Source organism: Artibeus jamaicensis, unplaced genomic scaffold, assembly GCF_021234435.1.
Source record: "Artibeus jamaicensis isolate MK-2021 breed Jamaican fruit bat unplaced genomic scaffold, CSHL_Jam_final contig_603, whole genome shotgun sequence".
NCBI classification, from domain to species: domain Eukaryota; kingdom Metazoa; phylum Chordata; class Mammalia; order Chiroptera; family Phyllostomidae; genus Artibeus; species Artibeus jamaicensis.
The window spans coordinates 558,836-574,892 of record NW_026521904.1 but is presented as its reverse complement, the minus strand read 5'-3'; the positions used below and the strand labels follow the sequence as shown (position 1 = coordinate 574,892).

General features: G+C 36.0%; 1 protein-coding gene across 1 annotated transcript in view; it reads right to left on the bottom strand.

The window, feature by feature from the left end:
• ARHGAP15 (Rho GTPase activating protein 15) overlaps window positions 1–16,057 on the bottom strand; it is a 633,529-nt gene that overhangs the window by 325,962 nt on the left and 291,510 nt on the right. Inside the window, exon 7 of the mRNA XM_053670683.1 lies at window positions 904–1,002. Coding sequence (XP_053526658.1) covers window positions 904–1,002 — 99 coding nt within the window. The remainder of the gene's footprint in view (window positions 1–903; window positions 1,003–16,057) is intronic.

Here is a 16,057-nt window from a genome sequence, read left to right as displayed (position 1 = left end):
ATAAACCCAGAATTTAAACACAGGCAATCTGACCCCACAGTTCACTTTTAATGACAATCTGCATGTGTGTGCTTATGAACGTGTGCCTGTGTGCAGGGGGGCACAAGAACTCACACCTGTAGAAAAAGCATATATTGGAGATAGGGAAAAGTCAGTTTGTTAATTATTTGTTAGTGTTTCAGTCCCAAAGTGAAAATGATATGAAAATGGAAGACTGAAATTAAAAAGCAATAAAATCACACAGAAAGTGTATTTTCCTATTGTGTATACCTTATTAAAAACAATCAAAAATATTTCTCAAGAATTTGAAATATTGGTGTCCTAAAATTAGAGGCTTGGTCTAAAATCAATATAAAATTAGTAGTTTAAAATAATATGATTCTTTTAGAGACATACTCTGAATGTGTGATTTAGTGTAATTTCATGAAATCCTAGATATGTTAACTTTCCTGAGAACAATCTAGCTAGCTTAACTGAAAAAACAATGAAAATAAGTACAAAGGATTATTATTTACTGGTATTATAATGGGGAATATGGGCTTAAATACACTGATGTTTATTTCCAAGAATATGCATTACATACTGCATAAACTGAAAATGTGAAAATTCAGTAGTTATTAAGCGCTTGTGTGGTTTTTACAATCTCCAGTAGATGAATGTCCATGTTATTTCATTTTTAAAAATGAATGCACTGTGTTTATGAAAGAGCAAAATCAAATGACATTCAGTTCCACAAATCCTGTCTGCTGAAACATTTTTAGTGGACTCTATTTAAACTTAAAATAACTTAATATCTCTCAATCCACAGGACCCATTTAAATACTTGTGAGTTATATGCCTAAGCAATGAGATTTAATGACAGCGTTTTAATTAATAAAGGTAACAGACAAAACAAATACATACCAATCTGTCAATTGCATTTTTGATAGCGTGGAACCAATCCAATATGATGAAGTCAATATCTGACTGTAGAAGGAACTCATTTCCTGATGCTGTTGTGATCTGAAAAAATGAAAATGACAGGTAACCAAACCAGATGAAACAGATCTCTTACATTTAAAAAAAAAATATATATATATATATCCTTTTTCAAAAGCACACTTCAATACATTGAAATATTTGCTTGTATTCCAGTAATTGTCTTTCTGGGAACTGGGAGACTAGGATCATTTTGAACTGCTCACTATAAACTGTTTTCTCATGTCATAACAAATACATTATTGTTTTCATAATAGAACGATTAGCTCAGAGTAGTTCTAAAGCTGAATTACTCCAACCCAAGGAGAAGCAAGCCAGGAAGTTCGGAATGATGCAGACAGTATGCACTTAAGTCAGAACCTTAGAAAAATACACCCGGGTGTGTCGGAATTCATTCTGCACTTCTGGCTCTTTCCTGTTTGTGTTTTTCAAACCTAATAGTATCTTCATATTTGATTTCCTTTTATGGAGGGCTCTAAAGCAGATTATTTACCAAAAGAGACTAAATGCAGCCTTTTGTAAGAGGTCATTCAAAGGAGTAATACTTGGCTCTTTCTACTTTCCTATCATAAAGATCTATAGGAAATGAATAAAGAACCAATTTCCCCACAAAGAAATTATATTAGAATAGACACTTATTTACATATTTGAACCTCTCACAGAGAGTATTTATCGAATGTACATCCCTGTTCCAGATGCCCAGGGTTCTTAAATAGGTGGCAATATTTACCACGTAACTATGCATTTTCCATTTCAGTGAAGCTGAATTGTGAGAGAAGAGGGGACCCTATAGAACCAGAACAACGCTCTTGATTTCACACATAAAGGGCTTCTTCGAGAAGAATTTGATTAGAGTGGGTGTGGGCAAGCTTTTTGCATTAGGCCATCAATCTGAACTATGAAGATTTTCCCTTTCTATTGTTGACTTTTTGTTTCAACAGGAAGATGAACATTTCCCAACTGCTGTCACACATCAAGCAAGACTTCAGAGGTTTAGAGGACTGACATTTCCACATACTGAATCGGGAGCCGGTCACCTCTTCTCAGCCTTACTTGCTCTCAATACGAGGTGAGCACTGAAATGTGGCACAGGTTCAGGAAATCACAAATCAAGCTTCAGCATGTCTCCATAATTCTATCATTAAAGTGACAATTACTGCCCAAAATAGCTCACTCTGAAGGTTTCAGTAAGTCTTATAGCAACATTTAATAACAGTGATCCCAGAGTGTTAAAGAAATCTTTGAATACACTCATACATAAATATTCATTTGCCATTTGTTTTTAGAAAAACTATATAGAGATGCAACATCACTCGCTCCTGCAATGTATCCCTTCCTGAGTGGGATGGAATTCTGTGTTTTACAACTGTAATGAGAACTATCTGAAGTGTATGCAATTATGAGAAGTGAAAGATTTGAAACTAAGAGAAAATTAATTACCCACACTAGAATTTGACAGATAACCTGGGCCAATCACTCTTTTTAAAAATAAAATTGCATGTAAGATTTGGGATGGCTCAAAGTGGTCTCCACATAGTCTTCTGTTTTATGTTTCTAGTAAAAGACAGTTAAGCTGATTCTTGCCTAATTATCTGAACACCCTTGCAGTGTTCTTTACTTACACAAAGTCCCAAATATTTACTTTATAAAATGTTGCCACAGAAATAGTAATCTGAAAAATATAAGGTCACTTCTAACTAACCCGAGAACACTGGTAACATCCTTGACCTCTACCTTCATCCTAATCTAAATGTAAATATTTTGATTGTGAATGGGTTATATCACAGCAGCATTTGTTAACATATAAAGAGAAACATGAATTAGCCCAAACATAATCTACAATATATTTCCCAGCCATTATAAATAAACCATTATTAAAAATATTAAAAGGAACATTTTCAAAGTACAAGAAACAAACATAATTAGATTTACTATATTCTAAGGGTTTTAGAAAGAGCCAACTTAGTTCAGTTTCTAGGCTAGTAAGTTCAAACAGTGATAAAGTATAAGTACTTAAGCATGCATTTGTATCTTTGGTGCATTCTGTGCTTCGCAAAGGAGATCTTTTACTGCTAAAACAACCAAAAGCAAAAATGTATTTTAAAAAGTTTCTTTGTCCAAATATTTACTGTATTAATCATACATAATCATTGATTTATAAATTCATTTTGAGAAGCTAGATCAGAGAACTATATGAATGCAATTCATTCAAAATATACTACCAGAGAGATACAGTTCACATCCTTCCTCTGTCTTCCCACTAATCTTTTGAGTTACTAGGCAGTCTGGAGAAGTCTGCTACTGCTCTCTACAGTTTAAATGCATCCATTTCTTAATTACAGTCAGTAATTGACTTTGTTCTGTTCCATTCCAGTCACTCACAGGAAGGCAGTTTCAAAGTCTTTGGCTGACTGGCAAAGCCTTTTCAATTCAGGTTCTCAAACTAGTTTTTTACATGACCTCTTTAGGTTTTCTGATAAATGATTTTCTGAATCATATTTGCACTTTGAACAATCGAATTTTCAACACTCTTGGGGGAAAAGATATCAGTAAAGACTGTTAGCTTTGACTGAACCTTTTGATTGAACAACTCCTGATGACAATCTAAAGTGATGTAGGATTAATAACAGGCATAAAAGATTTGATATTAAGCCATACTAAAGTCTTCTTTCTATATCATGTTTTGCTTAAGTGACAGATGCTCAGGTGAGTTTGCTAAAGAAAGACCTTACAGAAAATATGACGAATTTAGTCATGAGCTGCTGGTCTCCATTTTGCTTTGAATCCTCTTGGAGACAAATGTCTCTTGAAATCCTTCACCAAGTCTTATTTTGAAGGGATACATCCTGGCACCAAATCAGTCTTAATGAAATGTGCTAGTGTTGTTAATAACATATCTTTAATTTACCTGTCCAGGGAAATTTGTCCAAAACATTTTCACACTAAAAGAGAGAATCCATCTGAATTCTTGCTGGTAACAAATATCTAGGCAATCATATCAGCATATCCACTGGACAAATGTCTAACATAGGAATTCCTTAAGTCTTCTGGGTATTATCAGTTTTCCCTTGGGCTAAGAGCCTTGGTCTGTGTCCTTGAGATGGTTCTTCTGAACTTGGAGGCAAGGATATCCCAGCTCCAAACTCTACTGATTGGAGGTGAGGATAAATTTGTGTGTGTGTGTGTGTGTGTGTGTGTGTGTGTGTTGGGCTTTCATTAACAAATGTAGTATTATTGTATTAATTTAAAAGACCTTAAAGGAATTTTAACAAACAGTGTTTACATTAATAGTCTTTTCCTTTTCAATATAGTCAGTTAACTATCACCTATGCCAATATGGATTCTGGCAGTTAGTCTCCCCCATGTTAGATTTCAATTTAAATGAGAAATTAATATATAGAATGGCATTTATACTATTAAAATTTTTCATGTTTTGGTTTATCAGAATAGAAAAAAACATTTTAGAACTTCACATTTTTCCTTGCTATAAGAATAATTGAATTTACTATGGAGAATTTGGAAAAAATAAAGAAAGAAAAAGCAAATTAAACTATTCATAGATTCAGAGTAAACATTGTAGACATTTTAATTTAGTTATTGCTGTCTTTTATAAATAATAATCAAATAAATCCAATAACTATCAATGGACAACTTTACACTATCGAAAGATATCAGTAAAACATATATGGTGGTTAAATGTTATTGGCTACTTCTGTTCTGGTTGACTCCAGTGCATGGTGAGAGACTACTGAAGACATAGGGGATAATGAGTGATATATGTTCTCTCTTGCACAGTGGCGCTCTTCCTATTATAGAATCAGTCCCACAAATAATTCTTTGTTCAGGAGACTGAGAGGCTGTGTTTCTGACCAAACAGTGTCCTAATCCTCAGCAAGAACTATTTAAGCATCCATTAAGTGTAAGACACATTGCTAGAAGCTAGGATACACAGCCCCCACCCTCAGGAGCTCAAAATCTGTTTGGATAAATAGGACATATGCATATAAAGATAAATAACAATAGAAAATGTTTTACACTAAGTCCCAATGTGAGTGGCACAGACAATACTCATGTCAAGATTACAGAGGAGGGAGTAATTACCGGAGACACATTTACATCATGGAATTATGCATAAACTGTTGGTCATGATATGTTATTTGTTAAAGGTTGATTGTATCAGAACTTTAGTATATTGAGAATATGAATACTACCACTTGGTATGCAAAGTGAAATCAGCTTTAATGATCTCAAAGCACATAATAAACATTCTTCAAATGCAGCTTCCCTCCACTATCATAAAGTAATTTTGCAAATGAAGAAAATGAACCAAATGAAGAAAATGAGAATGCCATTCTATCAAATTGGCATCATTTTAAATGATAGAATTAAGAGATTACAAAGATCTTGATTTCTAGTTCACTAGTTCTCAGCAAATAGTTATATACAGTCAAGGACACTCTGCATATGAGAAAGGACAGTGATGATTTTGGCTTTAGTTGAGAAATTAGGAGTATAAACCTTAGACAAAAGTTGCTTTTCTCTTTACTGTTATACTAAAAATATCACACTTTTAAAAGATCAGCCAACATTCTTACTCAGATATTTCTTCTTTTAACTTACCTCAAAAACGACCACTACCCTAGTATGAAAACACACATCTACAACAGAATTGGGGCATCCGGAAATCTCCTGAGGTCCCAGAAAGCACTGAAACACTTCCATGTTTGAACTAAGTCTGTTTCACATTTTGCTTAGGATCTATCTTTGACTATAGACCTAAGGAGTGTTTATTTCACCTTAATGAAACTAAAATTGTATATAGAAAATATGTAATAAAGGAGGTTAGATATCCAAAGAGCCCTAAAAAACGTTAAGTGATGTATTACAAATAAGTGGATTACCCATTTAAGAGAAATGGAATTTAATTACTATTATGTTTGGAGACACTTTGGACTTAATAATAAAATTACTATATTTGAATTAAGTGGATATAAAAATAACATGTCAAAATATACTAAATGTATTTAAAGTGAATATAAATTATTTTTGTTATTAATACTGCCCATATCTTCTTAAAATATTATTTATTTATTTTTTAAAGAGTTTTTAAATTTATTTTTATAGAGAAGGGAAGGGAAGGAGAGAGAGGGAGAAAAACATCACTGTGTGGTTGCCTCTCGCACACCCACACTGGGGACATGGCCTGCAACCCAGTCACGTGCCCTGACTGGGAATCGAACTGTGAGCCCTAAATCCATTGAGCCACACCAGCCAGGGCTTATTTATTTATTTATTTATTTGTTTGTTTGTTTATTCTTAGAGAGAGGGAAAAGGAAGGAGAGGGAGAGAAACATCAATGCGTGAGAGAAACATCGGTAAGTTGTCTCTCACATATACAACATGCACCATGCACACCCAGACCAGGGACTGTGTGTAGCCCAGGCAGGTGCCCTGATTGGGAATCCAACCAGTGACCTTTCCTTTTGCCAGACAATGCCCATCCAACTGAGCTACATCTGTCAGGGCTTGACCATATCTTCATCGACTTCTAACAGCAAAAATATATAGAGATATGTTTTGGCTACATAATAGTAAGACGTAAAGAGCTAACATTGAATCAACAATTTTTTAAAAACCTTCATATTCATATTTTTTATCTTCCATTATACTCAGCACTTGACATAGCTGATAGAATGAAGGTTGTCATGGTTATATGTAATAGTTAAATTACTTGGTCTCAAAGGTGTTTATGACCACCAAAGAAATTATATTACCAAGCTGCATGTCTGTCTCAAATTACAGTTAGGTCTGAGTAACTCCTAACATTTTTATGAACATGTTGAGCAAAATTAACATAAAACTGAGGGTAAAATATCAGTTAGAAGTAAAAGGTCTTCAATTTGTCTTTCCAAAAATGTTACTTGTTAAAACATTTTGTGAGAAAGTATCTGCCTTGTGTTCCCAATGTTGCTAGATGTTAAGTAAATATATGCTGATTATAAAAAATAAGTTGCTTTGGCAACTCTCTTATTAAAATGCATTTGTAACCCCCATCTGTCATGAAAGTTTTGAAAAGTTTGTTTACTTTGGCTAGCAGCCTTATCCAGGGTTACCCTAGCAAACAATGATAGCAGTCTTCAGAAGTTGTGTGAGGAACAAGCCACTGGGGATCCATTTTTGTTTTAATTGGCACACACAGACACTTTTCTGGTCTGTCAAGAAGAACAAGCTAATATGCATGGAGGGTGTTATATTCTCAGCTTTGGGGAGCAGTAAAGCTCCCTTTATTTAAGTAATTTAAATGATAGACTGCAAAAACTTTGCAAGTCAGAAAAATGTTTTATACTTTCTTGGGGAATATTTGTTTTAAGCAATGGAAAATGTTCTACATATCTAAAGATGTTGAACCTTATGTTATAATTACCCTGTTTCTTCTGACTCTGTGAAATGTTCTTAAATCCACATGCTACTAAATAAGCCTGAGCAAAAATGGATCCTGCATTTCCACAATCCCCTCTGTGTTAACAAATGTGCGTTCATTAGTTTCCAGATGTTTATTGGATATGTTTTCAATGTGTTTGGGGTTGATTGATTTGCCTGTACATTTATTGAAACCCTCAGCGGTGTCATCATATCAAAACAACCTGCCCGTGTAAGCAATTTCTTATTTAATGGAAAGTAAACAAACGTTGGACTACATATACGACAGATCTCAAGTGCATTCCGAAATCTAAGGTTTAAGGCCAACCTTTTAAGAAACAGTGCTTTTTAATTGAAATTGAGCTGTACCTTTGACACCCAAGAAATTTGGTTCGTGATTTCTTACAACAAAGATTTGTTCTGCATAATAAAATTGCCCTGTTGTGAGCATTTTCACCCCATATCACTTACCCACTGTACCTTTCTGTTTATTAATGAAACACCCAACCCCAAATTCCTTTCAAACAGAAACTCACGTTCATTCTTTCATCTGTAGTAAATGTTTGAAGCACTGAGAAACAGTCTTCTCAATATTCATGAAAGAATACTATCCAAGTAATTAGTAGAGAGTTTAGCAGTTTCCACAGTTTTGCAGTACGCTAAACCCAAACTTTTGCCTGTGGTGCTCATATGAAAAAACAACTTTAAAAGTGACTAATTGAAGCAGTTGGTGTACAAAGGCACCAGCTTAGAGTTTTATTGCTGTTAATGTTAATTTTTGAACTTGGGGGGAGTAGTTTCACCTAGATAAACTAATCGTACTGGGACTTGTGCTCATTGGTACCTAACACTCAGTCACTGCCAAATGCAGAACAGCTTCTAGCCTGAGCTACATTCAGGGTGCAGTGTGACTCCTCTAGTTACGTGACACTCAGGAATCTGCTGCCCTTGCTACTTTCAAAGAAGAATGATTTTATTATTTCTACTATTTATTTAAGTATTGCCCAACTTAAAGAATTTAAACAAATACAAAAGTGTAACAAACACAAAATTTCTCTTTCCCCAGGATGAATTGTTGTCTAGCCTTCTATATTTTTTCATTAATTGGTAAACATTATTTATGTGTTTATATTTTAACAATATCATGTGCCCTATTGTGAAGGCATTTTTATTCACTTAACCACTGTACTGCCAATTTTCCTGCATGAATTTTATAATAATATCTTTCAATCCTCTCCCTATATTATCTGTTTTTCCTTCTCTGAAATTCGGATTCAAGCATCCCATTCCCCTGGTTGGCCTGGTGTCATTCTCAGATTCCCCACAGCTCTTAGTGTGCAATGCAAACTCTTTAACTTCAGCTGGCCAGCCCCTGTGTGCTCTGCCACCTACCAGCTCTGCAGCCCCATGCTCCACCTTTTCCTCTGCATCTCTGCAATCCAGGCATCTACTTCTTGTATCTTCCTTAGAGCAGGTTATTCCCTTTGCCCAGAACTCTCTGACTTCCTCTCTCTTACTCAAATCAATTTAAATGTGAACTTTCCAGGAAAGGGTTCTTTGAAATAGATCTCTCTCTAATGTGGTCCCACGATATCCTTCATCATAGGATGTAGTGGTCGATATCACAGTGCCCTGCGGACTTCTCAGCTCCCCCCAACTACACTGTAATCACAGTAAAGCCAAGGGCAATTTCGCACCCACTGAGCAACTGAAGAACCCACACCTAAGGGACACTAGTCAATAATAAATAAACCTTACCAATATTATGCATTTCAGTGAATGCAGTATATCCTGTTGTTTAATATGCCATAGTATACTTAACTCATCTTCCATTGATGAAGAATTTTGAAATTTACAATAGTATTATGTTCTTCCAGGCTCTATAAGTAGTTTTTATTTTTTCTCTTGATAACTATTGATAACACTTTTATCAGAATAAAGTAGGCAATCCATTTTGCACATAAAGAACTGCAGTCTGAGACTACACTTCCCTGTCAGTCAATAAACTCTAGACTTCAACCAATAGAGTGGGTCTGTATATCAATGCATAGAGCTAGAATAGAATGTTCCTGAAGATATTGCAAAGCCACCATGTGCTTTGCAGGGATAATCTATCTAGATCATCTAAGAATCTCACCTTACATGTGGACCTTTCTTAGTGAGAGTTGCTAATATGGGATACTGGAGGCAAGTTTAAGATTTTCAAGAGTTAATCCTTAGGTTAATGGATAATGTCTGCAGAGAGCTTCAGTAAGGTGCCCTTCGCTGGTCTACCAACATTGTAGTCATTTATTTCATAAAAGCATCATTAATATTAATAGACAAGCAAACTGTGGGAGGACAGGTGCCACTAGTCAAGTTTCCAATGACTTTATTTAGAAATATTGGCTAATTTAAGATACAGAGACCAAGTAGAAACAGGTATTGGCATCACTAGTTAAATGCTCACAAATGTCTCCTATTAATAAGTGCTGAAATCGCACAACAGGAATGAAAGATGTTGCAGTATGTAAGTATCTCTATGCTATTGTAACATATTTGGCTATGATTATGAGTGTTTATAAAACATTCAAGAATTGTTCCATGTCTACTTACATTAATGAGAACACCTGTTAACTTTAGTGCTGTACAGACTTATTTGCATTAGATTCAGGTTTTTGCATACTGTACATCACTTTTTGAAACAATTAGATACTTATAGAGAAATATAGCTGAGTGGAAAACAGCAGCTTGGATGCCTTCCGGCTCAAGACAATTCAACTCCAGGTTTCGGTGAAAAACAGAAATCTGCTGAATTACAATACTGCCAGTTAGAAGTGAATGTAGGTGTATTTTATATTTTTTTAAACATTTGGAGAACAGAAGATACATATAAAAATCTGTGCTTTAATCTTCAAGTAAAATTACAGCCAACTGAGTTTCCAGACAAGGATGCCAAGCAAGTGAGAGATGGCAATGCCACTGCCACCTAGATTCTCCATCATCTCAGAGACCTCTTGTCCAAAGATGGGTAAATCTGCAGACTATTGCCCACCATGTGCTATATATAGCCCTTTGCCATTGAGCCCTTTCTATGTGATAACAGAGCTGAAAAGAGCAGAGAAACAGAGGACTCTCTCTGAACCAGTCACTTCTGGGTTGCTGGTCACAGCACAACCAAAACCTGTCAGCTTAGCAAAAGCACCATAATTCCCTAGCAGAAGCAAGTAAGTCTGCCTTATTCATTACTCAGAGGAAATAGTAGGTTCCGCTCTATTGACATGTCTGTCTGCCCCTCCTTATAGGACGTTAAAGCTTCTGCAATTTAAATATTTTCAGTTATTGAAAGGGAGATCCTGCAAAAATCTGTGGATTCACAGCATCTATTAAACTCATACTTAAGAGGTGCAATATTTACATCAGAATGATTCAGTTGGTGATATATTCTAAAGATAAATGTGTATTTCTGATCTGAAAAAGAAGTGTGATTTATAACTACTTTGTCAGACATCAATAGAGAGCCTCAGTGCCATTCTAGTAAATACAGATTCACCAGGTCACAGATGAACTATTGTCACAGGATTAATGCCACTTTAACCTGGAAAATGGGGGAGCTAAGAATGGCCCTTGGAGAGTGTATGGGTTATGAGAAAAATGGTCTTATTTCTCTCTGAGACGTCTCCTGCTATGGTCTGAAAAGAAGTAAAGTTAATACTATAGTAAAACCTTACTTTTGGTTTCTGAAGATTTTGGAATTTTATTTAACCAATAGCTTGACAAGCTGGATTTTGCCCTCTATAAAATACCATCATCATTCAATAAGGATGATAGACTAAGCACATAGGTACTTGGGAAGTGCGTGAATGAGGAGAAATCTTTCTTTTCCCTAGAATTATAGTTTGAATAAATTTAAAATGCTAATTTTTTTTCTGGAAAATTTGCAAAAGCAATCATTCTGCATATTTTGAAAAAGCCCTAACTATTTTTTCAAAAGGGTTATCTTTAAACAAACATGAAAAAGTATCTGGCACTTTTAAAACTATAATTTTGTGACATATATACATACATATAAGTGGTATTTTTTAAAACTGTGAATATATAATATACAATGACATCTGTTCATTGAGCAGCAGCCACACCTATATCCAGTAATGGAGATATATGACATTGGAATGACACACCCAGAGCTCCATGCTAAATGTATGAAGAAATACCTTAACATTCCTTACTCACCCTCCCCCAAAATGATATTTATGTTAGAAATAATACCATTTAAAAATGCTAGACTTTTAAAAATATATATTGGTTGCATGTATCAGAAGGGTGACTATATAATTTGTCTACATGTGACAATTTTGAAGGCAAAAGGGGTACTATTAACAACTACACCAGGACAATAGGTCTACCCTGTGTATATTCATCACACACAACACTAGGGAGCCATTCGGCAACCACTGATCTTTAGTGCCCAGTGAATCCCTCCTAGGGTTTAATTCTAGAAACTGTGAGGTATTCTAAAAATGTTAGCAGTAAATGCTTGTTCTTTTTTTTTAAGATTTGATTTATTTTTAGAGAGGGGGGAAGGGAAGGAAAATAAGAGGGAGAGAAACATCAGTGTATGAAGAGGAACTTTAATCAGTTGCATGGGCCCCAAATGGGGATCAAGGCCACAACCCAGGCATGCGCGCTGGTCTGGAATCAAACCAGTGACCTTTCACTTTGCGGGATGACGCTCCACCAACAGCCACCAGTGGTCAGGTCTCCCCCTTGCTCTCATAAAGCTTAAAATCTACTGTGACGTACAAAACCAACATGGGAAAACAACTAGAAGATAACAATCAATTGTGATTCAGGATGGCACATATGTGCTAATTTTTTAGAAACAAACAAGTGCCTCTGAGAGTAAACTGCAGTCCTCAAGGCAGAATGTTGGGGATGCTTCTGACGAGGACTGACGGGATTTAGTGGAAGAAGTGGGTAAAGAGAATAACGCAGGTAACGAGAGCAACCTGTACCATGACTCAGAGGCAGAAAAGAATATCAAATCTCAGGGAACACAAACAAACTCTTCCCAGATCCCTTTAGTGGGCTCTTCTCCTTTTGCTCATCTTTAAATGGAAATGTTCTTTAGCATGCTCTTGCAAGTCACAGTTCTTCTCTTTTGAGAACACACTCCTGAATAACATTACCCACATCATTGTTTTGTTTTTTTAATCAGAATTAGAAACTGACACATTCTTACTTTATATCTCTAGATCTCTTGGCATCTTTTCCAATATAATATACCATTATTCCTGTCAGATCTCCCTCCTGTCAGTTTGTGTTACAATCTACTCTCTACATCCACTTATTAGTGAATTCCCAATTTGCCTGATATGACAATCATCCTTGGAGATCTTTATAAGTACATATTCTCATGCTCACAGGGGCCTAAAGAATCAGAACCTTGGAGCAGGACCAAGGAAGTACATTTGTTTATAGAGCTCTGTACATGATTGCTGGGTTAGGCCAGACCTAACCAGAGTAACTATACATAAATGCTTTATCTATCTAAACCCTTATCTTTCTACTGCAGTTTAAAAGTCGCTGAGTGGATCACTGTTGTCTTCCACATAAAAACTGAACTCCTCAAATGGATTACCAAGCACTTCATGAATACTCTTTGTGTTTCTAACCTTTTCAAGTCCTTTTAATTATTAACTGTGCACTTTTGAGCTAGTTATTCAGAATTTTTGTGTTTCAATATCCTCACCTATAATCTGAGGAAAGTAATAATTTCTACATCAGATCAGAGGACCATTTTATATAAAATATAATTCAGGAAAATAATTTAGCATAGCATCTAGCACTTAAAATATGATTACTATTATCTGATTGATTGACTGAGTCATTGATAGTCTCCTGGGTTTTGGCAATTCCTCCTCTTTATTCAGGTAACTACTCAGACATCACCTACTTAGAAAAAGCTCTTCCACCCTCTGAAGTTCAAAAAGGAAGTGTCCCTCCAGTAGCCTGTTCTTATTCCATTATGGTGGCCATTTCACTATTGTACTTATTTTCTTTTCCAGCCCTTGCTATATTTAAGCTCTCTGGGGGTAAAGATCTTAGCTGGACACCTGGCTTACCACAGGCCTTCACTAAAGGGTTACACAATGAATAATAGCTCCTTTGACTTAGATTAGTGCTGGAGAGTTGTGGTATTCAGATAACAAATAACCTTAAAATTGAGAAAACATGTTTGAGGTGGCATGCTAGGTGAGAGCAAAACAGTGCTAGCTCCCTGAGCAGATACATCAGCAAAGCCATTCCACAGAGTCAGAAAGGTGGAGATGTTCTTCTGAGGCTGGATCTGCACCACAGGTGCACTGTCAACACGGCATTGTCATCCATGGCTGTGCCAGTGCAGTTCTTCTGAAAGACGATATTCCAGACACACCACGTCTATCTGATGTAGAGTCCACTCTGCTGTGGCCTCCTAGAATTTCTAAGGCTCTCTCTGGTTCTCAGCCTTTTTGCCTTCCTTTCCACACAGCCCTAGCAGCTTTCTTCTCTGCATCTGATTTTAGATGTAGGCTTTTTGAGATGCTTAGCATTTATATTCAGACTTTTAACTCACTCCAAGGAGACTTGGCTTGATGTGGGGCACTGATAGCTGACAAAGCATTGAGTTCTCAATACTCTGACTGCATTGAAGCTCAGTTACAGAACTCGACCCTCATCTTGTTTCTGTGATTCTGATTCCCATTCTGGTGGCTTCCCCAGTGCACAGACCCTCACAGCTGGCCCAGGTCCTTTTTGCCAGTATCTCTTGTTCTGCTGAGCATCTCCCTATTTCTCAGCTCAACCCCCCTTCTTTAACCCCACCAACATCTGCCTCATCCACCTAAATAACTAGACATTAAATCAAACAAGAATCCATCCTTGCATTCAAGGCAGATGGTTATATGAGTACCTGAAAATGAACCATTTCCATGTTCTCATTGATTATCCAATTTGCCTGTTAAATATTCTTGTTATTTGTGGTTGGAAGTCACAGACTAACTCTAATGATTTGGACTGTTTTCTGTCATCTTAGTTTTTGGTTCTGTATGCTGTCCAGAAGACATACTTCCTTCCAATATTATCAGTTTAAACTTTTCCCCAGCACCTGTCCCAAGTATAGATTTTTGCCTGCTTCATCAAGATGGTTCTATAGCCATTAACTGAGTTACTCCTGATATTAAGAAATCTCAATCTCCCACTAAGCGATATATAAAGATCTTCAATACAGTGAGTTGCTCCCTCAGTTTTTGAGACTCACTATGCACTATTGTGCGATTTATTCTTCTCTATGATCCTGAGGAGCAGCTTATTAAGGAGAACTTCTTCCCATTGTTAAAAGCAGTATCTGGCTTTTAATTTGCTACTCTTTATAAATGGCTGTGACATTTGATCCACATCTCACTGAGTTTAATCTACAAGTTTTCTAGAAATGTTGAGATTTAATTAGATGATGTTTATATGTAGCTGGTGTATTTACCTGAAAGCAGATGAGAGAAGCATTAAGGGAAGAATTGATCCAGAGTTAAAGAAGTCTCTGTCCAGAAGGTATAGTCTGGGGATAGATTTCAAACTTCTTTGGCCACGATCCATGGTATGAACTATATTTTACACTGATAACTAGTCTCTCTTTCTTCTTATCAGAAGCACACACACAATTCTATCTATTATCTATCTATCTATCTATCTATCTATCTATCTATCTATCTATCATCTACGTACCAGCCATTCACCTATTATTCTATATAGTAAAATTGTATGTATTCTGTATATGTATATATATATATATATGTGTGTGTGTGTGTGTATATCTATATACTGTGTAACTGAAACAAAAGTTTCATGAAATACTTCCCCTTACTATTTGTAATGTAGTCTGATTATTTTCTTCCAGTGTATACTTTCTTTAGTTCATTTCATTAAAAAAACACGGATCCCAATTTATTAAATTGATTTTGTGACCCACTAAAGGGTTTTGAATGAAATTTGAAAATACATGGCTTGAGGAGTAAATAACAGATGCAATCTTCAAGCCCTGCTCTTTGGAGTTCTCTTTTCTCTCCCTGTCTACCTCTCTCTCTCTCTTTCTCCTTCTTCCTCTTCCTCCTCCTCCTCTTCTTCTTCTTCTTCTTCTTCTTCTTCTTCTTCTTCTTCTTCTTCTTCTTCTTCTTCTTCTTCTTCTTCTTCTTTCTCTCTCTCTCTCTCTCTCTCTCTCTCTCTCTCTCTCTCTCTCTCTCTCTCTCTCTCTCTCTCTTTCTCTCCCTCCTGGTTTATGAGAGGCTTCAAAATGTCCCCATATATAAACTGACAGTTGGATATTCTACCCTGTGGAAAGACTCCAGAATATTTGTTATATTGTTGACAATTAGGCCTGGCTGATCAATAACTAACCCTGTGTGGGGGACTTTGCTCTGATAAGTAATTTCCTGCCATTTGAAAGTAGTTCTTTGGAATTTGGCTTAGACTCTGGGTTTTGTAAATATACCTTAAAGCAAGAGTCTCTTTATAAAAGAAGAAACAAAGACTGAGGGTAATGCGCTGTTTGGAATACATCTGAAATAGCTCACCATGATCTAAAGAGGGAAAAACCAAAGAAGTTAAAAGCCTGGCAAACTATCAGAGGCAGAGATGGCAACTATTT